At 49.1% G+C, this 26,554-nt stretch overlaps 1 protein-coding gene across 1 annotated transcript in view; it reads right to left on the reverse strand.

The window, feature by feature from the left end:
- LOC146772766 (rho guanine nucleotide exchange factor 11-like) overlaps positions 1-26,554 on the reverse strand; it is a 288,100-nt gene that overhangs the window by 114,669 nt on the left and 146,877 nt on the right. Inside the window, 1 exon segment of the mRNA XM_085637030.1 lies at positions 22,295-22,382. Coding sequence (XP_085493156.1) covers positions 22,295-22,382 — 88 coding nt within the window.

Genomic DNA, 26,554 nt, shown 5'->3' on the forward strand with positions numbered 1-26,554 from the left:
TGACGTCCTGCCAGTCCGCTTTCCATTTTGACCAACGCTAGTATTTTTACTTCCGCGTCCTCCGACCACGGGATTCCAATCGGGAACCGCACGGAGAGCTGCATTCCAGTGAGAGACAGCACGCCTTTTCCATTGAGTACGAGATTCCACATAGGATGCAAGGTATGACTTGCATCGCAGTCTCCGGCCGTATTTTAGAACTTTGAAAGGCCAGATTTTTTCGTCTGGCGCGCAATACTTATAACTCTTCATCGTTTTTTCCTTATTAGATAGTAATAGATGAATGGACTTTCACACGACGAAAGGAGACATTGGCCCCGCACACAGTGTACTGACTGTGGCTGCGTTTGTAGAATTGGTAAGACTTGGGTTCTCATTCGTGTAACGCGCCCTTCATACATATTGGGTGTTGGACAGGCCTCACAGACGGCTTGCTCCCTCCCCGCTCGACAGGGCCCGAACTCCGGCCCACCTGGCATATCCCCGCAACAAGCACCTGTACTCCGTCTCCCGACGGACCCTCGGCCCTCGGACCCCTACTCATCACGGGGTCCAGCCCCACCGGCTTTCCCGGCCGGGTCAAGCCGCCATCTTGGGCCCTACACCACGCGGCCGCATGGCCTCCCCTCGACCCTAACCCCGGGCCTGGCCGGCCCCGACATCCCGGCACCACCATCCACCCAGGAGGTGAGCGGACCACTTGGCAGGTCAATGGGAGAACGAAGTGTCAAGGGCTCTCCCCCGCCAGGTGCCGAGCGCCCCCAGCTCCCCCAGGCACTGGCTCCACCCCCTGCTGGGTGTCTGGACACCTTCATCCCGGACCCTCCGACCTCCAAGTGCGAGGGTCCGGACATCAAAGGGCACCAGCCCTATAACTGAGGCAGCTCCGGAGCAGGAAGGCAGTTGTATCCTGGAGTCGAGAGACACCGAGTGAACTCAACCCTGACGGTCTACTGGCGCTGCCGTAGCCCGCTCTTGTGAACCATCGTCCTGCCTGCTGGCGCTGCCGCGGCCTTCTACAACAGTCATCTTCCTGGGACCTGCTGGCGCTGCCGCGGCCCGTTGTAACGACCATCCTCACCGGGACCTGCTGGCGCTGCCGCGGCCTTCTACAACAGTCATCTTCCTGGGACCTGCTGGCGCTGCCGCGGCCCGTTGTAACGACCATCCTCACCGGGACCTGCTGGCGCTGCCGCGGACCGTATATCTTCCGGGGACCTGCTGGCGCTGCCGCGGCCCGTTGTATCGACCATCCACACCGGGACCTGCTGGCGCTGCCGCGGCCCATACCACCTAACCACCAAGCTCGAGGATTGTGAGCTCCTCATCATCTCATCCGAACTACCTGATTGGTAAATAGACTGTCCCGCTACCCCCTTCCCTACCTTGCGAGACTCTAATCGAGGGGACCCCTGAGTCCAGACCTCCTTGTACCAGTTAACCGTACCTTAAATAAGTGCTTATAAAGAACACTGAACCTTACCCGTGTGTGATATCTGTCTGTGGGGGGGAAGTTACTTGTCTGTACGATCGCTGGAGACGGCTCTCCCCGGAGACCTCTCCTCCTGACCCCGGCCGACCCTCCCGGTCCATCTACCTTTTCTAACATTGGTGGCCAGCGGCGCGATCCGAATCAACGCGTAATCGTACAGAGAGTAGCTCACCCCACGACAAAGCACGATGTCGACCAACGATAGCAGCTCCACCGAGAAGTTCCAAATGGAGAAATTAGAAGAATACAACCACCGCGAACTGAGACAATTTTGCATAGAACTTGGCATTGCTACCACCGGCCTGAGTACCAAGGATGATCTAAAGCGCGCTCTTGAGTCATGGACAGAAACTGGGGTTGCAGGACCCTCCGACCAAAGCAGCGTCACACCAGACCAAAACAGCATCACACCAGAGGGGAACGCCACGGCTCCCGAGGAGCGGGGAACGGGCCTCTCACAGGAGGAGATACGAGAAAGAGACAGAGTCAGATTACACGAATTAGAGATGGCACGACTCAAGATGGATGGGGAACTTAAGTTAGCTGAACAGAAAATCAACCTCGAGCATATGCGGCTTCGAGAGGAACGAGAAGAAAAGCAGAGACAAAGAGAACTGGAAGAGAAAAAAATAACGCTCGAGCACGAGCGCCGACTGGCGGAAATAGAACTGCGCAAACAGAATAAGGAACTGGGGGTGCCTGAGCGACCACACACCCCGGGGCCTATTGAGAAAAAAGTTCACATCCCCAAGGATGTGGTCCGCGAGTATGTCCGAGAGGACGACATACAACAGTGGTTTAAAGCCTATGAGATCGCAATGACCTCCCACCGGATCGACCGGAGTGATTGGGGAGCCGGACTTTGGGGGAGATTCATCAACGAGGGTCGCGATGCCCTGCTGCAGCTCCCCGATCACCAAATGTCGTCCTACGACCACATGAAGGCTGCCCTCCTCACCCGCTACGGCCTCACGCCCGAGATGTACCGCCAGAGGTTCAGAGATTGCACCCGGATCCCAGGTACAACTTGGGTGGAATACGTGAACTATTTCAGCCGGGCCTTCGAGGGTTGGATCAAGGGAAATCAGGTCACCACCTACGAACAACTCTTCAACCTTATGGTATGGGAGCACCTGTCAAACAACTGTTTCGTCGAGCTCAGGCAGCACCTACTCGACAGTAAGCTGACTGACCCCCGGCAGCTCGCCGCCGAAGCTGACCGGTGGGAAAGCACCCGAGTGGGCCGGAAAGGGCAACACGACCAGAACAGAAGCAACCAAGGCCAGCACCGTCCTCGGGGAGGAGGAGGGGGCCAGGGGCGAGGGAGAGACGCCTTACCAGCAACACCCGTGGCCAGCACCCCACCTCCGGCCGGCCGGGGCAACCCCCCGTTGCGGCCCGGGTACCGAGCCAACGTCACGTGCCACCGGTGCCAGCGACTAGGCCACTACGCCAACGATCCGAACTGCCCGCTAAACCAACCACCCAAGCCCCGCCAGGTAGCTGCCGCTGCCCTGGGGGAAGAGCAATCATCAGAGGGACCCGAGGAGTATGAGCCGGACCAGCAAGGGTGGGAACCGGCCGCCATGGTCCTGGCATGCTTAGGGGGAAGGGACATGGTTCCGCGGGCTCCCCTACCCGCCAACACCAGAAAATACGGTCAGTGGGTGACCATTAATGGACAGAGAGCCGAAGCCTTGCGTGACACCGGCGCCAGCGTGACGGCCGTCCGCTGTCACCTGGTGAAGCCCGAGCAGATCCTGCCGAACATTCTCTGCCCCGTCCGCTCGGCAGATAACTCTGAGAGCATGTGTAAGATGGCCTGCGTCCCGTTTGAATGGGGAGGGGTCTCCGGCCTACTGAAGGTGACGGTCCGGGACGATGCCCCCGTGGACTGCCTCCTGGTGAATGACCTCGAGAGTTCCCCGTGGGCCCCCGTCGAGAGAAGAGAGCACTTGGGGATGCTGGGCCTCCCGGACTGGGCCTGCATAACCACCCGATCCATGGCCGCCCGTGCCGCCCCCCGATCAGAAGAAACCGAATGGCCAGCACCTCCGCCCCCAGTTGCCCCCGTAGAGGACAACGGCGAGTCCGACCTCCCAGACCCGACTACCGAAGAAGACGCGCAACACCAGGACCTTCCGGATCTGGCCCAGTGGCGGCAAGAAGGGGGGCCCACCCAAGAACAGTTCCGCCAGGAACAAAAGACCTGTCCCTCCCTCGAGGGACTCCGCCAACAAGCCAGCACCCAAACCGCCGGGGACACCACCGGAACCCACTGGGTCTACTGGGATAACGACCTGCTCTACAGCGAGCAAAGAATCGCCGAGCTGGGGGCCGGTCGAGTTCTGGTGGTACCTCTCCGCTTCAGAGACTTTCTGCTCAACTTAGCCCACGATGTCCCCCTGGCTGGACACCTGGGCCAGGACAAAACGTACAGTCGCCTGGTGACCCATTTTTTTTGGCCGAAAATGAGGAATGACGTCCTGAACCACTGCCGATCGTGCCCCACATGCCAAGCCAGCGGGAAGAGTGGCCGGAAGCTGAAGGCCCCTCTACAACCCTTCCCGGTGGTCACCACCCCGTTCGAGAGGGTGGGGATAGACATTGTGGGACCTCTGGACCCCCGCACGGCACAAGGACACAGGTTCATCTTGGTACTAGTGGACCATGCCACCCGCTACCCCGAGGCGGTGCCCCTACGGACAGTGACCGCTCCAGTGGTTGGCCGGGCCCTGATGGGGATCTTCTCCCGGGTAGGCTTCCCCCGAGAAGTCGTCAGCGACCGAGGCACGAATTTCATATCAAAATACATGAAGTCCCTCTGGCAACAATGCGGGGTCACCTACAGATTCACGACCCCCTATCACCCCCAAGGGAACGGACTAGTGGAGCGCTTTAACCGCACTCTCAAAGGGATGATTGGGGGATTGGAAGAGCCTCTCCGTCGCCAGTGGGATGTACTGCTCCCGTGCCTCCTCTTCGCCTACCGAGAAGTTCCCCAGAAGTCCCTCGGTTTTAGCCCCTTTGAACTCCTATACGGACACCCTGTGCGAGGGCCCCTCAGCCTAGTCAAGGAAGGTTGGGAGATGGCCCCCCTAACGACCCCTCCAGACGTCTTCAAATACATCCTGGCCTTACGAAACCAGACCCGGCGCTTCAGGGAGATGGCCAAGGCGAACCTCGAGGCCAGCCAGGAGGACATGAAGAGGTGGTATGATCACAATGCCTCCTCCGTTGAATTCGAGCCTGGGCAGCAAGTATGGGTGATGTCCCCCACCGAACCATGTGCCCTGCAAGATAAGTGGACGGGGCCCTTCAAAGTGGTCGAGCGCAAAAGCCCCGTCACTTACCTCATCGACATGGGGTCCTCCCGGAACCCCCTTCGGGTCCTCCACACCAACCGGCCTTCACCGTGGAGCACCGACCAGGCCAAGACCACGCCAACGCAGATGGCCTGTCCCGCTTTTTCCGCCTCGACGAAGAGAGTCCCCAAGGAGATGGGTGACTCTCCCCGCCTTCAGCTGGGGGGGACGCATGTTGGACAGGCCTCACAGACGGCTTGCTCCCTCCCCGCTCGACAGGGCCCGAACTCCGGCCCACCTGGCATATCCCCGCAACAAGCACCTGTACTCCGTCTCCCGACGGACCCTCGGCCCTCGGACCCCTACTCATCACGGGGTCCAGCCCCACCGGCTTTCCCGGCCGGGTCAAGCCGCCATCTTGGGCCCTGCACCACGCGGCCGCATGGCCTCCCCTCGACCCTAACCCCGGGCCTGGCCGGCCCCGACATCCCGGCACCACCATCCACCCAGGAGGTGAGCGGACCACTTGGCAGGTCAATGGGAGAACGAAGTGTCAAGGGCTCTCCCCCGCCAGGTGCCGAGCGCCCCCAGCTCCCCCAGGCACTGGCTCCACCCCCTGCTGGGTGTCTGGACACCTTCATCCCGGACCCTCCGACCTCCAAGTGCGAGGGTCCGGACATCAAAGGGCACCAGCCCTATAACTGAGGCAGCTCCGGAGCAGGAAGGCAGTTGTATCCTGGAGTCGAGAGACACCGAGTGAACTCAACCCTGACGGTCTACTGGCGCTGCCGTAGCCCGCTCTTGTGAACCATCGTCCTGCCTGCTGGCGCTGCCGCGGCCTTCTACAACAGTCATCTTCCTGGGACCTGCTGGCGCTGCCGCGGCCCGTTGTAACGACCATCCTCACCGGGACCTGCTGGCGCTGCCGCGGCCTTCTACAACAGTCATCTTCCTGGGACCTGCTGGCGCTGCCGCGGCCCGTTGTAACGACCATCCTCACCGGGACCTGCTGGCGCTGCCGCGGACCGTATATCTTCCGGGGACCTGCTGGCGCTGCCGCGGCCCGTTGTATCGACCATCCACACCGGGACCTGCTGGCGCTGCCGCGGCCCATACCACCTAACCACCAAGCTCGAGGATTGTGAGCTCCTCATCATCTCATCCGAACTACCTGATTGGTAAATAGACTGTCCCGCTACCCCCTTCCCTACCTTGCGAGACTCTAATCGAGGGGACCCCTGAGTCCAGACCTCCTTGTACCAGTTAACCGTACCTTAAATAAGTGCTTATAAAGAACACTGAACCTTACCCGTGTGTGATATCTGTCTGTGGGGGGGAAGTTACTTGTCTGTACGATCGCTGGAGACGGCTCTCCCCGGAGACCTCTCCTCCTGACCCCGGCCGACCCTCCCGGTCCATCTACCTTTTCTAACATTGGGTATGGCATTTAGATATTGAGATCTGATTTAGTCCCCCATTTTCCATTTAGATTTGTGTTCTCGTCGTAGTTTATTGGCTGCTCTTCAAAGAAACTTTAGGAATTGCTGCGGATTTTTTTAACTTTTATGTACTTTGTAAACGGCGTTTTTACGTATCTGGTGATTACACACGTGTGTTTGGCTGGCCTAATTCTGGTTTTTTAGTAGCTTTCCTGGTAAAGTTGACTTTTTACTGCATGGGTGTCATCACATCCCCCCTTTTTTGGTGGTAGTTTCTTTCTATTTATTAAGTGACCCTCACAATTGGTGTGTATTGTGAACTGCTTTATACTGCCACCCTCAGAGAGGTTCTACATATCATTTAAACTTTGTATATAATTGATGTACATATATAGATAGGTGTACATATTGTAATATGTGTTTGTGTTTATATTTTAGATATTGTGCCAGGAGATATATCCTTATAGACCCTAGTCCTGATGAGGCCCCCAAGCAAGTTGGGCTGAAACGCGTCGACTATTGTTTTGTATTAAGAGCCCCGGAAGAATTTAAACCCTTTTTTTCAAATTGAGATAGAGACAGTACCAATAAATTAGATTGGGGGCTAATACCGTTTTCCTCTCCCCAGTACTGTCCCATGGGGCGACTCTAATGCTATGGAATGCTTATGATAATAATGGTTGCATCCATTATATATATATATTTGTTGTAGGGGAATAAGGAAGTGACTAAATGTCCTTTGTTTTGTATGTGTTTTTTTGTTTTTTTGAATAATGGATTGTTGCTTATTCAATTTTGTATGAGATGAATATTTGAAATCGTCTTGATATGTGGATAAAAAGAGATTTATCGAGCGAAACTGTGTCCGAACAATGGTATAATTAATGGATGATTTATTTCAACATATAAGTAATTGTTTGTGAAGGAGTAATTTATGGTATCCTTCATGTTATGAAAGAAATATCTGTTTGATCTGTTCCGTCGCATCATTTTGTTTGTTGTTAGGACACACACATTGCAACACATGCCACTCAATGCTACAAGCTTGCACACTCATACCCAGTGACTCACCATTATGAGAAGAAGTTGCGTTTGAGCTGACTCCGGATATCATCCTCCTCCTCCTCCTCCTCCTCATCACTTGCCTCGTGACCAAGCCCTTGTTCCTGCTCATCCGGATCCAGGATGAGTGGCACTACCTTCTCAACTGCCATGTTGTGCAGAATGCAGCACACAATGAAGATTTTGCAGACCTTCTCCGGTGCATATGGGAGGGACCCGCCTGTCTGGTTAAGGCACCGGAATCGGCTCTTCAGGAGGCCAAACGTCCTCTCAATCACTCGCCTGGTCTGCCCGTGTGCATTGTTGTAACGGTGATCTGCAGCTGTTCTTGGGTTGCGGAGAGGTGTCAGTAGCCATGGCATGTTGGGATATCCAGAGTCACCTACATGGAAACATCATGTAAATAAGTGGGTCAGGAGATGCCGTAAGAGCCAAAGATACCGCAACACACAGGACAAACAGAGTATTGTCCTGGCATCAGGAGACAGGTGCGGGTATTGATGACTGTGCCATCCCACTGCTGCTGTGCATGACACAGTTGGACTACAGACACACATGTGGCAAGTGCAAGGTGATGTGTGCCACATAGTACCCAATCACACATGACATGTGTCCACAGGTCATCACACATCAATGGTGCAACTAGATGAGATGACCTGTGCAATATCACTGGCTGCCACACCTAGGGCCTGCAGATGAAAGTATGCAATGACAAGTACTTGATGGACATCCTTGTGCGACTCGCAGCCCTCCATTCCTGGCGTGTGTATGCCTCGTATCACCATTGTAAGCATGTGAAACACACCGTACCCCCGCATTCATTGCGTGTGTATGCCCCGTATCACTATTGTACTAGTGCCGTACCTGTACGTGTAAAACGCACCGTACCCCCGCATTCATTGCGTGTCTACGCCCCGTATCACTATTGTACTGGTGCCGTACGGGTACGTGTGAAACGCACCGTATCCCCGCATTCATTGTGTGTGTACACCCCCTATCACTATCGTACTGGTGCCGTACCTGTACGTGTAAAACGCACCGTACCCCCCGCATTCATTGCTTGTGTACGCCCCGTATCACTATAGTACTGGTGCCGTACCTGTACATGTGAAATACCGTACCCCCGCATTCATTGCGTGTGTACTCCCCGTATCACTATTGTACTGGTGCGGTACGGGTACGAGTGAAACGCACCGTACCCCTGCATTCATTGCGTGTGTACGCCCAGTATCACTATCGTACTGGTGTCTTACCTGTACGTGTGAAACGCACCGTACCCCCGCATTCATTGCGTGTGTACGCCCTGTATCACTATTGTACTGGTGCCGTACGGGTACGTGTGAAACGCACCGTACCCCTGAATTCATTGCGTGTGTACGCCCCGTATCACTATTGTACTGGTGCCGTACCTGTACATGTGAAATGCACCGTACCCCCGCTTTCATTGCGTGTGTACGCCCCGTATCACTATTGTACTGGTGCCGTACGGGTACGTGTGAAATGCACCGTACATGTGTGTGGATTTCAAAATTACATAGGGGACAAGTTTTAGGCCCAAAATGCATGCTGGTTGTCATGGATACAGAGTTTTCAGTTGCAATGTGTCCATCAGGTGTCCTGGAACAGTCAGTTGGCAAAACAATACAATGTTGCAAAGTGGTTGTTGACTTGACATGATGCTTAAAATTTGAACGATGCGAATGCATGTCATTGGTGTATGTTTAAAGGGATTGGAGTAAGCGTACGATGCGAATGAGTCTGACCAATCACTATGTACTCCTCTAAATGAATGCCCCTCAGCAAGACAGATATAAGGCAGCCAGAACCCATGAGAGGGCACTTGCCTGCACAACTTTCGAGTCGACCACACTGCTGCTGTCTCTGCTTCCTCTGGACCATGTCGCGTACTTTGGAGAGGGCCCAGCCATTCACCCTAGAGGAGAATGAGGCGTTGCTGGACTGCCTCCTCCCACAGTACCTCAAGCTGTATGGGAGACCAAGGGAGCAGGTGAGTGCTGACTCCACTACCTTTGCCTATGCACCTGTTGTGTGACTGTCAATATTGTGTCCAGGAGGAACAGAGATGCTATGTGAAACGAAGCTACACCTGCATTCATTGCGTGTGTACGCATCGTACCCATAGTGTCGGTTAGAATCGTATCACTGTTGTAATGTTGCCATAAGCGGTGTAAAACACTACCTTTGACTGTGCACCAGTTGTGTGACTGTCACTTCTGGCATTGTGTCCAGGTGTGACAGACATGCAATGTTGTTTAGAGTGGGTCCCAGGCGGGGGACATGCTTATGTCTCTCATGCAGAGCATGATGTAGTTCCTGTGTGCACTCCTCACTTGCATTGTGCTTACTGTGACATTCACTGCATAGTGCATGACACATTCAGCCTGGCAAATCCTTGGTGACTTTTTTTCCTATTGTCCTGAGGTGATTCAGTGCTCCCCCGGTATGACAGGTGACTGTACCTACAGATGTGTCTGAGTTGAGTGGACCTGTGGTGAGAGTGTCCAAATGATGTGTACGACCTCATGGACATTAATGTGTGTGAATGTTCCTTGTCATGTGGGTGAGTGTCTATGTGGAGTGTTGCACCACAGCTTCATGGAGGAGGCAACAGCTCTACCCATCTGATGTGACAAGTAAGCCGTGCTGTGTGTCTGACTTGCAGAGCTAGCACGACACCTGTGACTCCCCACAGGCAAGTGGCACATGTGCAGAGTGAGGGTTGTATCCGCTGTTGTCACTGACAGGCGAGTGATCTGTGCCTGGGTGTGTCTGTCTAGTCTGCTGAGGGTGCGTCAGTGGAGTGGGACATGTGACTGCTTGGCACGTGCTGTCCTTCGGCCTGCTGTTGCATGTGCTGCACAGTGTGTGCCATGATCAGTGAGTGTGTCGCACCCCTTATGCCACCTGTTGACTTTCAATGCCATGTAGTGCATTGGGGCTTGCACACAGGCCAATTTCTCATTGAGAATGATGCAATTCCTGTCAGCATCCTATGCCCTGTTCAACATATCAAAGATGTTCAAATGTGTGTCTCTGGGACATGGAGCAGGTGTAGTGATGTTGTCTCACTTTGTCATCCTGACAGGTAACTGCCTACGAGAAGATGTTGATCTGGCGGGACATCGTCAGGGCCGTGAGATCGGCGGGGGATCGTAGTCGGCGCCTACCACTGGTCAGAAAAAGGTGGCAGGATATCCGGTGATGGACCCAGTGGATCGCCCGGGTCCAGCTGGGGATCGACCCTCCTCGCCCCCACGGCGGGCGCCGACGCCTGACCGCCCACATGATCCGTGTCCTGGTGGTGGTCTTCCCTGACCTCGATAGGCAGTAACAGGAGAGACTGCAGCAAGAAGGGGATAGGTACATGGCTGTTTGTTGTGTTATGTGTCACCAGCTTTTGGAAGTGCTCTGTAGCCTGGATACACTCCCAGAGTTTATACGTGCAGTGCATTTTCTGTTCCCCAATGTCACCTGGTGCTCTTTTTCATCCCTTCCCCTCCTTGACATGTGTCCCCTGGTCTGTGTGTAATCACATTTGCACATGGTCATCTAGGGTGCTAGAAAATCAAAGTGCACATTGCTTTCCGCATCATGTGGGAGGGTGGTCTGTCACTTGTGTTGGTACCTTGCCTGTGCCATGACCTGTTCACTATGTTGGGGGTCCATATTTGTTGGCACTGATGATGAGTCTCAACATAGGAGTGTGAGGTTTCAACTGAACACCCTTGCAGCATGCATGACCAATGTTGTAGCCTCAGACATGATGTGCATGAGTGGGAGATATGCATAGTGCCATGACAGTTGCTCATGGTAGAGTCAGCTCATTCCAGTAACACGGAGCAGTGTGCCCACTACAGTCCCCTGAGACACCCTGGCCTCCTAATCATGTGTGTCATCCAACACTGTGCACATTCTCTGTGGGTTCAGCATAGGTCTGCCATTGTGGCATTGTTCCCTGGCCTAGTTTGTATTTTTCCAATGTGTGCTACATGTGTCCACTGGACAGGGATACACCATTTGGCTTGTGCATACTCACACTGGGCAGTGCCTGTGTGGCTTTTCACAACAATCTGTTGATGGTTGTTTGTCACAAATATGTGGTGATGTTGTGTCAAGTTGTTGCTGCACAGTGGTAACCCTGATTAAGAGGTGTCACTTCTTGATGTGTATCAATCACATTGACTCAGGTATGGGGGGGTTGTGCGGGAGAGGCCTACATGGGCACCCCTGATTTTTCCTTGCCAGCTCTGACCTGTGGGAATTGGCTGTACAAAGAATCGCCGTGCAGTGCCCCTGTGATGGTGGCCAGTGCTTAATGTTCGTGCTTTGCAGCCTGTGTCATTTTTTTAAAAACATGATTTCTGCTCATACATTTTTGGCACCTGTGTGTGGTTCAGATGCAACGCAGTTTGGTCTTTGTGTGCTGACATCTGTGTGGACATTCTGGCTTGCCACGAGGGTGTCTCCACAGTACAGCTATGCTTTTTTACAACCCAATTGCAGGCCCATTAGCTTATGCATTGTCCTGGGTTTGGACATGTGTGCCACTCCACATGACAGGCAGTAGGTCATATGTGTAGCCAACTGTGTCATCAGGTAACGGATGGCCATGTGACAACTGACATAATTCAAGTTGTTAGTCAAAAAAAATTGTACCTTGGCACTCACAGCACTTGTCAACAGTTCTTCATGTTTTAAATGTGGTAATTTGATGATTTGTGTTAAGAACACTAATGTGCCTGCATGAAAGATGTCTCCCAAGGAAGTGCACACCAAACAACATTTCCACTTTCATAGAACACGCTGGCACCTTTTCAAAGAAGCCACTGTTAGAATTAAATGGTGTTGCAGATTCTCCATATACATGTTCCCACAGTGGTCTTGATTTTGTGAAACTCCTTTGTTGTTGGTGATACAAACTAACGAGTGTCAAGACACCAAGACCTCCGTGGGCCCATGTATATGTACTTTCTGCAACACCATTTATTTCTAACAGTGGCTTCTTTGAAAAAGGTGCCAGCTTCTTCAATGACAGTGTAAATGTCGTTTTGTGTGCACTTCCTTGGGAGACATCTTTCATGCAGGCACATTAGTGTTCTTTTCACGAAATGGCGAATTGCCACATTCAATACATGTTGATTGTGTAAAGTATTGTGAGTCCCAAGGTACCAACATTTTTTCGTTTTGTGTTCCAAAGTACTTATAGGTCTCTGAGTGTGGTGACACCTTGAGTATTGAGGTGTGTTAGTTGACCTTGGGTGCACCACTACTGTTTCTTTCAGGGTAAACAAGAGGTGGCATGACTTCATTGTATTGCTGTGCTCACCTGTTCACAGACACTAGCTTCTCAGTGTATTTCTCATTCAAGTTGTGGCCTGGTGTGTTCTTTTTTTCCTTGTATCCAAGTGGCATAGTGGGGCTACCAACTGGGCAGTACAGGGCTTACATATGTGCGGAGTAATCTAGCTGTTACTCATGATGCATTGCCTGATATGCACTGGGACCTATTGTTTGTGTGCTCATGTGTCAGATGTATACAGGTGACTGATGCATTTCGGTTTCTTCTCCTTGCCCACAGCACCATCATCCCCAACAGATGGAGACACCTGCACGGACCTGGAGGAGAGACCCAGCGACAGTGCCACCATTGCTGTCGAGTCTGAGGGAGCCAGTGGCACGGAGGGTGAGGGGAGTCAGTCCGAGGACCTGTCTGGAGGCGATACCACCTACGACGCTGACTTCCTCGAGGAGGCGGAGGCTGCTACACCTGGCAGCAGCCCCACATCTGTCCCCGCCTCCTCCGTTACCATCTCCGCCCTCCCAGTTGCTCCCGTTCCTTCTGTCCGTGCTGAGGCCCACCATGTCTCCTTCGGCCCCGGCACCGCACCCACTGCCCCTGTAACCCCTGCTGCCCTCAGTTAAGAGTCTGTGGACATACTGCAGCAGTTGCAGGTTGGGCAGGCATCGGTCCTGACTGTCCTCCATGGCCACACTACACTGCTCACACAGATGGTTTCATTCATGGCGGGCATGTCAGCAACGATGTGTGACCAACGCAAGATTCTGCGGTCCATGGACTCTTCCCTGACGGCAGCAGTTACTCTCCTGAAGCGCTCCGTCCCCCCCCCTACCCCGGACCCATCCACACTTCCCTCTCACATACCTGTCCAACGCACACCCAGACAGTCACGAGCACGCACCCCACCAGACACAGGCAGCACACCCCCAAGTAAGGCGAAGCGCACACCTCCTGGCACGCACACTTAGGGGGATGTAGGCACACCCACAGGGTCTGAGGACAGACGACATACACGCAGCCACAGTCACAGTCCGCAGTCCTCACAACCCTGTCCCTCCAAAACCACTCCCCTTGGCTCCTCTGCCAAATGCTCACCCAAGCAGCTCTTTCTGGCTGAGCTGGACCTCGCCCCGCTGAGCCACCACCCCACAAGCAGGCGAGGAAGTCCCCGGGCACGGGAGTTGAGTCCCCCACCACGTCGACCCCCTCCCCCAAGAGCGCTGCACCCCATCCCTCGCCCACCACACCCTCCCTTGACCCTGGGGAATCCTCAGGTGCAAGGGTTGTGCTGGACGTACTTGCAGCGGTGTGCAGCGCCGAGCTCGCCTCCACCTTCGCCGCTGACCCACCCCCTGTGGTGGAGACGTCCACCCCTGTACCCACCACACATACCCTTCCCCCTCCTGTCCCTGCGGTGCCTGGTACTGCCCCCGATGATGCCCCACCACCGTTCGACAAACCTGGAGGTTCATTTGTGCAGGCAAGCTAGGGGTAGACGCGGTCCCATACGTCCCCTCTTGGACTTTACATACGGACTGGCCATTGGCCTGTGTAAATAGTCTATTTGTTGAATTGTTTTTTTTGTACTGACTAAAGCCTCTTGTTTTACTTTCAACACTATTGCATTTCAGGTACTTGATGTTGGTGATGAGGCTCCTGGAGTTGGTGTTCTGGTAATGTGTTAGGGTTCTGAGAAATGTTTTTGTATGATGGTCATGAGGTGGACCATGGTATCTGTGTGCCATCACAATGTCTCTGCAAAGAATCATTGGTAGTGTGTGTTCATTTTGTTTTGAGACATTGTCCCAAGGAGTGTTCCTTCCTCTGTGGCACCTGACATCTTCCCTGCAAACAGTTGCACAATTGTTGTGCTGACCTGTGTCAACATTTCCTTTGTTGGTGACGGATCCCTTCAACAATGGCCATGCCTGCTCACCGATGTCTCCTGCTGAATCGTCTGTGCCATCCTTGCTAGTCACTGTACTTGTGTTTTGAGTATGTAGAAAGGCCTTCAGGGACAAATTCACCCTTTTCAGCACTATGCATGTGTGTAATCACGGCCTACCACACAAATGGTACTTGTTATGCAGGGTATTTGGGCACCTGACTCACAATTGTCGGTATTGTATCTAGGGGAATTCCACCCTATTCCTTCCATGAGAGACAACATCTTGGTGGCTGGACCAGCACCTGGACATTCCTATCACTCCTGGGATGTGCGTGACAGTGTGTGTTCCCTTTGGCTATCTTAGTTTTGTAGGCAGTTACATGACTATACAGTCTTGTGGCATGGTATCAGGGTGTGTATTGTGCTGCATCCGCCATGGGTGGGTATGCATGTGTTATTTGTCCTCACACCCACATGTGGTGTGTCATGCAGTGGGTGAAAGACATCCATCCTCCTGTGAGTGGGACACTGCTGTCAGTGATGTGTTGTTATAGCACTATCATCATAGTCCAAAGTTAGGGATGCGTCCATACCACCATGTAGGTGTGGTCATTTGATAATGAGGTACACCCCCCCATATCTCTGTCCACTGCTGGGAGTCCTCTGCACCCACCCCCATGTCTCTGTCCACTGCTGGGAGTCCTCTGCACCCACCCCATGTCTCTGTTCACTGCTGGGAGTCCTCTGCACCCACCCCTCATATTGCAGGCCACTGCTGGTAGTCATATGCACCCACCCCCATGTCTCTATCCACTGCTGGGAGTCCTCTGCACCCACCCCCATGTCTCTGTCCACTGCTGGGAGTCCTCTGCACCCACCCCCATGTCTCTGTCCACTGCTGGAAGTCCTCTGCACCCAACCCTCATATTGCAGGCCACTGCTGGTAGTCATATGCACCCACCCCCATGTCTCTGTCCACTGCTGGGAGTCCTCTGCACCCACCACCATGTTTCTGTCCACTGCTGGGAGTCCTCTGCACCCACCCCTCATATTGCAGGCCACTGCTGGTAGTCATATGCACCCACCCCCATGTCTCTGTCCACTTCTGGGAGTCCTCTGCACCCACCCCCATGTCTCTGTCCACTGCTGGGAGTCCTTTGCACCCACCCCCATGTCTCTGTCTACTGCTGGGAGTCCTCTGCACCCACCCCTCATATTGCAGGCCACTGCTGGTAGTCATATGCACCCACCCCCATGTCTCTGTCCACTGCTGGGAGTCCTCTGCACCCACCCCCATGTCTCTGTCCACTGCTGGGAGTCCTTTGCACCCACCCCCATGTCTCTGTCCACTGCTGGGAGTCCTCTGCACCCACCCCTCATATTGCAGGCCACTGCTGGTAGTCATATGCACCCACCCCCATGTCTCTGTCCACTTCTGGGAGTCCTCTGCACCCACCCCCATGTCTCTGTCCACTGCTGGGAGTCCTCTGCACCCACCCCCATGTCTCTGTCTACTGCTGGGAGTCCTCTGCACCCACCCCTCATATTGCAGGCCACTGCTGGTAGTCATATGCACCCACCCCCATGTCTCTGTCCACTGCTGGGAGTCCGCTGCACCCACCCCCATGTCTCTGTCCACTGCTGGGAGTCCTTTGCACCCACCCCCATGTCTCTGTCCACTGCTGGGAGTCCTCTGCACCCACCCCTCATATTGCAGGCCACTGCTGGTAGTCATATGCACCCACCCCATGTCTCTGTCCACTGCTGGGAGTCCTCTGCACCCACCCCTATGTCTCTGTCCACTGCTGGGAGTCCTTTGCACCCACCCCCATGTCTCTGTCCACTGCTGGGAGTCCTCTGCACCCACCCCTCATATTGCAGGCCACTGCTGGTAGTCATATGCACCCACCCCCATGTCTCTGTCCACTGCTGGGAGTCCTCTGCACCCACCCCCATATGTCTGGACACTGCTGGTATTCATCTGCACCCACCCCTATATGTTTTGTCCACTGCTGATATTCATCTGCAGCCACCCCCATATGGCTGGAGACTACGGGTATTCATCTACAGCCACCCCTATATGGCTGACCACTGCTGGGAGTCCTCTACAGCCACCCCTACATGTCTGGACACTGCTGGTATTGATCTACAGCCACCCCCATATGGCTGGCCACTGCTGGGAATCCTCTGCAATCACACACCCACCCCCTTGGAGCCGTACACTGCTGGCCTGGACCTACACACACACCAATATGAAGGAAACATGCAGGGCCAGACCGTAACCCCACATTTGTGGCGTGTGTACGCCTCATATCCCAAATGTACTGGTGCCGTACGGGTACGTGTGAAACGCACCGTACCCCCGCATTCATTGCATGTGTACACCTCGTATCCCAAATGTACTGCTGCCGTATGGGTACGTGTGAAACGCACCGTACCCCCGCATTCATTGCGTGTTTACGCCCCGTATCACTATTGTACTGGTGCTGTACGGGTACGTGTGAAACGCACCATACCCCTGCATTCATTGCGTATGTACGCCCCGTATCACTATTGTACTGGTGCCGTACCTGTACGTGTGAAACGCACCGTACCCCCGCATTCATTGCATGTGTACGCCCCGTATCACTATTGTACTGGTGCCATACCTGTACGTGTGAAACGCACCGTACCCCCGCATTCATTGCGTGTGTACGCCCCATATCACTTTTGTACTGGTGCTGTACCAGTACGTGTGAAACGCACTGTACCCCCGCATTCATTGCGTGTGTATGCCCCGTATCACTATTGTACTGGTGCCGTACCTGTACGTGTGAAACGCACCGTACCCCCGCATTCATTGCGTGTATACGCCCTGTATCACTATTGTACTGGTGCCATACGGGTATGTGTGCAACGCACCGTACACGTACACTTCCGTTGTTGCGGTACGCAGGGGTTGCTGGACACGCCCCCCCAAGTGACCAGACCCTGGTGGTAATGTATGGGCTCCATATTATAGGTTTGGCTTTGGGTATGGGGTATGTTTCCTGCCCCTCACCCCCCCCCCAGCCCCTGGGTGTTGTTCTCACCTTCTGCTGCGTGTGCGTCGGTTTCGGTGCACCAGGTCGTAGGCTAAGAGGACCGGGATGACACGTACGATGGGGTTCATGGCGTGTACGTCGCGTACCGGGGCTCCGTTTGTAGGACTCTGCTTTTACGGCTGTTTTTGACTCCCGTAACAAAAGAGCCGTAGGGACGAATCGTTCTTGCGTGGCCGGAGACAGCTGCTTAAATACGTCCGGACGTTGCGTACAGGCTGTTCCAGATCGGAATCGTAGTTTTTTTTTACCCGTACGGTCTTTTGTACGATTCGTACTGAAAGAGGTTTTCTGTACGAATCGTACTTCCTAGGTTGTAAGGAAAGTTTACCGGGTACGAGTCGTACGGAGAAAACGCTTCCGTACAACAATTCGTACAGCCTTTTTCCAGGATTGGAATCGGCCCCTTATTTTCTGCATACCAGAAGGCGGCCAACAATGCACAAAGTTTGTCCAAAAATGCTTGAAAAGTTTGAAACATGAATTAAAAACTCTTAAATCCAGATTAATAGAACCACTAATTCTATCCTATACGCAAATGGTACTTTTTATTTGTTCCATTAAATTCATATTTGTATTAACAGTTAAGCAAGAGAGTGCAATATAAAATGGCCCTTTCACATTACTCTCTAAGCTGCAAAATCCAACAAAATTCAAGAGGAGTGACAAAAGCAAAACAAATTAGAGAAAGAAATGACCTCATCCAGAAAAGAAGTAGCAACAAAAAACAATACATTTCAGGTACATCTATTTGAAGAGCAATTGGACAGGTTTACTGATCAAGGGTGGATAACATGAGATTATGAAAAGATATATGTACTTATCTGTAAAATAGTTTTGAAACTATTCCGCCACAGAATTACTGGGTCCATACCTGTCCTTATTTGTTGCCCCATCTTTGACGGTGGGAAGTACCATTCCTTTATGACGTTACATGTAAGCGTGCTATTCACCAGTGCATATGCTTCTATCGCTCTTAGGCATACCTTAATTGAAGCATAAGCTAGATTTCATGTGGGTACTTGGACACAATGCAAAGTCTTGGCATTTTCTATTTTTGTAGGTAACTGGTCTATGTGTAGCGCCCCCCATTTTTTTAAGATTCTTTGTACCTCTCCCTGATCTAGTTCCCACTCCTGCGAGATACCTTCTGTCTGCCTCATCTGTCTGCGTCCATGGTTTTCTACCCCAGCATGTGTATCGCTGTCAGTGATATCTTTTTTTTGGAGTGTCCATATTCAGATCTCCTGTGCTAGTTTGCATAGCACACATCATGGAAGGCCTTCCTGACACCCCCCCCCAACCACCCACCCTCCCCTGTTTGTCCGCGAAGAATATTTGTGTTGGGTTGTCTGTTTGGATCTGTACTACTATCTCTCTGATATGTTTGTGAAAGGCCTTCAAGTCAAAGAAGTCTGTTGTGAGTTCTAATATTTGATTTAGTTTTTCAGCTTTCTGTGGGTTCCATTAGCCCCTGATTTTTTTATTCTCCTGCATGCACCCACCCAGTGTAGGGTGAGACTGTTGTGATGGTGACCTAGAGAAGTGGGTATTTTGAGTGGCCTGTTTCCTGCTATCCATTACTATATTTACTTTTGCACAAGATCCTCCCAGTCCCCCACTGATTGTAACCATTGGCTCAGCAGCCTTTCTTGGTTGAGTGTCCTATGGAGTCTGACAGGTGGGATTCATTTAATGCTTGAAGCCATCATTCTCAGCAATTTCAGGTTCACAATCTCAGATGGTCTCTTCCTGCAGTGGCAAACCTGCTATGTCAATGACTGCACGCTCTTTTGAACCAGGCATGCCTTTATCGCAACTGAATCTGCCCCAGCTATCCATTTTAGTCATAGGGAGTGGTGAAGACTTCTCATTGTTCGCTTAAAAACTCCGTATGTCTACTACTTCCATCATTATTTGTATACTGTTCTGAAGGTCTTGCGAGTTTGCCTTTTACCATCCAATTGAATCGGTAGGGGTACGCTTGTATCTCCTGCTTTCTCAAGTGAGCTGCTACTTCTGCAAGACATTTTGCAAACACACTTGGTGCTGACTTTATCCTAAAGGGTAAAACTCTGAATTAGTAATGTGAATTGTGTACCAAAAACGTGAGGGATTTTTTGTGCTTGAAGTTCATCAGGGTGTGCAAGTATGAATGAATGAATGAATGAACGGCAATTTATATCGCGCAAACTAACCCGAAGGCATCAAGGCGCCCCTTGTATGTGCCCCTTGAGGTCTACAGTTGCTATGTAATCCTCTTCTTTTAGCAATGGGACGGCTTTCTACAGTGAATATGTCTTGAGATTTTGTGTCTGATTAATGTCTTCTGTAATCTCAGGTCTATGATGGGTCTCAATATTAAATTTTGTTTGGGGATGAGGAAGCAGAGAGAGTACAGTCATTAGGTTTGTTACTCTTTTGGCACCTGCCCTACTGCGTCCTTCTGTATGAGGTTGTGTATTTCCTGTTTTTAACAGTGTCATTTCCTCTCCTTTGCAAGCTCTCCTGTTTGGCTTGACATCTGATGTTATCATTCCTAACTCTAGGCAGTAATTGTGTTTTAAGACGTTCGCACCCATTTGTGATAGGTGATGTTCCTCAATTCCAGGAGCAAACCTCCCAGTCTACTCCCTAAATGTGTTTGATGCTGAGGGCTTCTCTTTGCGAGTCACTTGCTGTCTGTGGCTGATCCACTTATGGTCTGCCATCACCAAAGGCCGTGACTCAAAAGAAGTGACTCCACGCCAATGGGTATGGCCATGCAGTACTAGGTCTCTACACACTCACCCCTTGGGAGCACTGTGTTGGTTGTAGAATGGTCTGCAAATTCCCTCTTTCAATTGCTCTCCTGGTAGGAGGAGTGCTCCTACTGTAAGACCCCCTGAATTGTAGGGGCCCACTGCCTTTTCCATATGATTGTATTTTTGTATCTGCTGGAGAGAGTCATCAACTGCAGCTCCGTGCGGCTTTCCCCTGTAAAAGACATAATTATCAAAGAAATGTGGACTTCTTGTTTAAAGCTGGATACTATTAGTAAGGCACGTATTCTTAGTGTAGTGTCCATGCACATCGGTCTGCTGATTGCTTTAGCAGCTTCAAGGGCTGACTTGAGGCTGGAATTTAAGATGGTCTTTCCTGCTTGTATTGCATTTGTATTGTTTTTGGACATGTTGCATCAGTTCTTTCTTTTCCTTCTACAGTTAATAGCACTAGAATGTGTGGTGCGTCACTGTGTGGCTTCTGATTGCCTCATCTTTCTTCCTTCCATCTCAAACAGCTTATTTTTCTTCTCTGGGACTGGTACTTTGGATGCTGTAGCATTAGCCCTTTTCCTCGCAGTGCAGTCTGCAAGCTCATTGCTTGTTGTCTAGTAAGTCTTTCTAGAGGGTTTATATTTCTTCTCTACCCTTGTTCTTACTACTTCAGAGGAAGCTGACTTGTTAAATGCTTATTTCCTCTGGTTCATGATTCAAGGTAGCAGGGGCAGAAACTGATCTTTCTTCAGTGATATGAGTATTTCTGGGAGGAAACACTCCAGGGCCTGTCTTTTTCTAGCTGTACTTTTAAGTGTCTACTCTCCTTTTAATGACAGCATCGTACAGAAAAAAGTCATCCAGTTGGGCTGGCAGAGAATGGATGGAGACAGACCTGTGCTCAGGAGAGTTGGTGTCTAAGTCCTTCCATACATCCTCATCTCCTTGGGATGCCACTAAGATGAGTTGGTCATATTACTCATCCTCATCATAAAACTCCAACCTGCTCTTCCACTGTGGGTTCTGAAACACGATAGGGGTTCTGTGTCTGCTTGGCTCCCCTCTTCTATCCTTATTAATGTTTCGAATAAATGGTTAGTCTGTGAGACCAAAGTGCAGGCTATGGCTGATGCTAATCTGCTGTAACCCTCATCATTGTTATGATATCTCAAATTACTATGCATCAATGTACAATTCGCCATAACAGTTAGCGTGAATCACTAACTGTATAATCAGTGTAGTGTCCTGAGGTATTTTAGGCACTTTAAGGCCTTCAAAGAATTGTGGTCTCCAGAAAACCTAGGTTCTAACGGTAATACATATGGCAAAAACCAGCTTCAAAATTAAAATATGTCACCATAGGATGCAAGACGGATATACAAATAAAATTAAAGGAAAAGGACAGTCACAAAAAGGCCACAAAAATAAGAAAAGTAGAATTTTCTTTTTAAAGTGATTGATGACCAGCGCTCCTAGAACAACTGGGTTGCGTCAAAAATGTTGGCAAAGCTTTGTGAAGGATACATGCTAATAACTATTTATTTTCTCTCGAAAGCATTACAAATGTATCAAGTGATATAAGGGAACCACAGCAGAACCTCTGATGGTTATTCCTCAAACTGTTCAGACAAGATCTAAATACTGCGGAAATGACTGCTGGTAACATTAGAACTGGACCAGTCATTTCACATTATCCTTAGAAGAGTGGCATTGAGGACTCTACACAGGTTGTCTGGAGAAGCGCAACAGTCTCAGAGATCAGAACTTTTTTTAGACTTCTCCTTCTGGCTATCCCTGTACAAAACAGTTATATATGCAAGCTGTTCCAGCCGGTATGAGGAATCACTGACTATATTCATCAGGGTACTTTGGAGCCTCTACAAAATATGGACCTTAGGAAGAGTCCTGTTGCTTCACTGTTCGCGTATTAAGGTGTCAGCTGAAATTCTTACCTGTTTCTCCCCAGAGAAGTGCGTGCCACAAGCTCATAGATCTGAGGTACATACTCGAATGTTGAAATGATGTAAAAGGCTTTCTTATCTGAAAAACAAATGAAGACTATACAGTAAACCACCATGGCAGAAACTGAAAGGTAATAGACACAACAATGACGGAATTCCTAACTATTTATATACCAACTTGCCACAAATAAAGACAATAGTTTACATAAGTACCAGTTATGAAATCTATGGAAAGTAACTTTTAAAGGTACCACTAATTTGAAAAACAAAATGAAGAAATAATATTGCATACTTGCTAAATCCTTTTCTCAGCAGATGGAAAAGTTAGCAAATTCCTAATTACAGTCAAACACTCATATTATTACAATGTTTCACTGTACATAAAAGCAATGATGCCCTCCAGGCTGAAGTATCACATTTTATAGAGCAAATACCGAAAGGTTCTGAAACAACAGCCAAAAGGCGGTGGGAGCCAAGCCAGTGAAATAAAAATGAAATATTTGTTTTCCGAATGAGTCATCAGATTTTATCCAACTGAGGCTCATTTACCAACTCGTTCTTTTCCTATCACATAACACTTTATTCTGAAGGTTTTCCATTCTTAAAAGTAATATACATAACATATTGTACATTTTATATTATTAGATCATAATTAAATACTAACAAGGGTGCTGAGACAGAATATTGAGTTGGAAATGTCGACTTACACAAAAATCGATTTGTAAATATTGTGATTCAGAAATATCGACAGCAAGAATATTGTGGTCAATAATATCAAATTTAAGGTAAGAAATATAGTTTTAAAAAATATAGGTCATTAATATTGTTTTAAAAAATATAGATGTTTAAATATTGATTTTTTAAGAAGTGTTATGTATTTTAGTTTATATTTTAAATGTATGTAATGTATGTTTTGTGTACAAGTATTGTTTCTGTTTATTAATATGTGTTAAATTTGTAGTAGTTATGAATTTTATTTTAATTACATTCTGCATTTCTTGCTCCGTAGCTGGTTGTGGGTTTATAGGGGAATAGGGTGGGAAGTAATTTAATTATAATAAATGAATCATTAATTTTTCATTTATTTAATTTAGATTTTATAGCGTTAATTGTGGGAAGTAATTTATTTATAATTAAATATTATTTGGTTGTTAAATACTATTAATTAATTGATAATTATGGTGATTGTGTGATTTGTTTTAGGGGCAGGTTGTGGGGTTTATAGGGGTAAAGGGTGGAATGTAATTTATGTTTGATTAATTAATAATTAGTTGTTAATTTATATTAATTATTTTATTGAAAATTGATTATGCAAATTGTCTTATTAATTTTAGGTGCGGGTTGCTTGGTTTATAGGAGTATAGGGTGGGAAGTAATTTACGTTTAATTAATTAATAAGTTGTTAATTTAAATTAACTAATTCATTGATAAATAATTATGCGAATAGTGTTATTTTTTTTAGGTGTGGGTTGTGGGGTTTATAAGGGTAAAGGGTGGGATGTAATTTATGTTTAATTATTAATAATTATTTGTTAATTAATATTGATTAATTAATTAAAAAATTAATTAATTAAAAATTAAAATGGAATTTCTGTAATCAATTTTAGGTGTGGGTGTGGGGTTTGTGGGGTAAAGGGTGGGAAGAAAGTTTTGTTTAAAAAATTAAAAATCGGTTGATCATTAATATTAATTGATTAATTTACGTTTAATTAGTGTATTTGTCTATTTTTTGTGTGTGGGTTTTATTGTAATAGGGGTACAGTGTGGGAAGTAAATAAATGTTACTTTATAACTAGTTGTTAAATACTGTTAGTTTCTTTAATTGAAAATAGGTTTTAAATTGTGTAATTCATTTCTTTACAGTTTAATTGTAGCTGTGGGTTGTGAGGATTATAGGAGTTACGTGTGGGAAGTTAAATAATTTTTATACGTTTTCATTTGTGTTTTAATTAATAATATTTCTTTAATTCGTAATTAATTCTGTTAGTTGAGGGAGTACATATTTTTTTAAATGTTGATGTGTGTTGTGATTTGTGTGGTGTTATAGGGTAGGAAATAAAACAAGTACATTTATGTAATTCATTTTTTGTTTCTAAATAATTTTTAATGAAAAATATTTATTTGTTTGGAAATTACTTTTTATTTCATTTAATATAAAATGTGTAGGGGGGGCGTGGCTTGGACGCCGAGTAAGATGGCCGCCTGAGCTCGGAGCTCCGCTGCGCCATGGCGGATTTTTCTTCCTATCTTGCTATTTTGCTGCCGTTTCACCAGACTTCCTTCGGTTCCAGCGAGCGGAATATGCCGTGCTGATGATGTGACCACCAGGCTTGTCGCACACGCAGTTATACCCTGTTTTCGTCGCATCATGTAAGTGCCTCAGCACGACCGCCATTTTAAGATCGGCGCGACGCGCGCGCGAGGCTGAAATGGGCGCATGTCCCCTCAGAACGTGGGATATTGATAACGCTTGATGGCTTCTTCCTCATACCTCCAATGCTCCTGCCTTACCACACTTTCAGCTTTCCTCCATTTCAACACCAGCACTACTTTGTCTCCTTGTCTATGTTCTGGAGGAGCAGTTACCTCATGTTGGCCATATTAGTGGAATACTTCCCTTCTGCTCATTACTGCTGCTTCATGAGAAATCACTATTTTCATGTATTCCACACAAGACGTTGCTCCTAATGTGCTCTTTTTGAGGAATTATTCAGTTTTTATTTTCTTTTTCCTTCCTAAGGACTTTGTACTTTTTGGTTTGTCCTGCAGAGCGAAGTTCACTCCATGCCTACTACGTTTATTGTGATTATGCTTCCTCTGTGGTTGTGTCAAAGGGATATATCTTTATATGGCAGTCATTGAATTATCCTTTACAAGCTTTTTTGAGCACTAGTGTCTGGACTTCGTCAGCAATATATAACTAAGATTTGTCGCATAAGAGCTCCGCGCTGACGTATGGTCTCCCTGCCACTATTAGAGGAAGATTTTAATGATTGGTTGGAACTGCCTTTGATTCCTGGATTCCCACGGTTTTTACAGTTGTCTTTTACTGCTCCTGCTGGCCTCTTCGTTTCCTTACTAAGCATCTTGGAATCTTTGTATTCTGCATACGAAGTACACCGGTGATTTAGTTATTATTCATTCCATCATTTGCACGTTCAGGTCTCTATGGGCAAACTACGTAACCCAAAGTTTGTCTTTGTGCCTTCGAAGAGCTCTCCTACGACCACCTCTTCCTCAGCGGCAGACTGCTCTTCTCCCACAGATCAAATGGCGGCAGCGGCTTCCAGCCGTTCTTCTCCATCACAGTCAGCCTTAAACAAAACTTCTCCCTCTACTTCCTCGTCTAAGCGCTTGAAACAGGACTCCCCTCCTCCTCCACCTGATAAGCCACCATCCTCTATATCCATGGAAATGTTGCTGGAGGAGATAAGCGCTTTACGTCCGTTTGTGGAAGAGACCAATACGAAGATGCAGCTTCTTGAGGCAAAATGGTCGACTATGGAAACTCGTGTATCCTCCGTGGAACAGCAGGTTACAGAAATTCACACTAACTCTCAGCGTATTTCCTCACTGGAAAAGTCTCTTCTCACCCTCCAACAGCATACTGAGGACTTGGAAAATAGAAATAGGAGGAATAACTTGCGTATTTATGGCCTGCCGGAATCCTTGAAGGGAGATGACCCTGTTGCGTTCTTCTCCTCTTTTCTTCTGAAGCTTTTGGACATTCCTGCTACTACTTCTCTAAGTATCCAAAGAGCTCATAGACTTGGCCCTCGTTCCTCATCTTCAACTAAACCACGAGGTGTCATCATCCTCTTTCTGAAATTTACTGATCTCCTTCTGGTCCTTTCCGCAGCTCGATCCAAACGCCATGTTTCCTGGATGGGTCAGAGGGTATTTCTCTCTCAGGATGTTTCTAATGCTACCGCTGCCAGAAGGAAGGAGTTTTTGTCTCTTCGGGCTCCTCTACGCTCTCTTGGTGCTAGATATGGTTTATTTCACCCTTGTACCTTCAAAGTGACTCACCAAAATAACACCTGGACTTTTCAAGACCCTGCCGAACTCAAGAACTTTATTCCTATCCAAACTAATGCTGGCATGGACACCTCCAACCCTGCTAATGGTTGATTATTTAATCTCCCCTTTTTCTTACAGGTTTTACTGATATGTTCTTGTATTGGCATCTGTTTCCTTGATGTGGTTCTTCTTAATTAGTTGCTGGATTGTATTCCCTTTTTCACGTGTCTT

The sequence above is a fragment of the Triturus cristatus genome, chromosome 12, assembly GCF_964204655.1.
Source record: "Triturus cristatus chromosome 12, aTriCri1.1, whole genome shotgun sequence".
NCBI classification, from domain to species: Eukaryota; Metazoa; Chordata; class Amphibia; order Caudata; family Salamandridae; genus Triturus; species Triturus cristatus.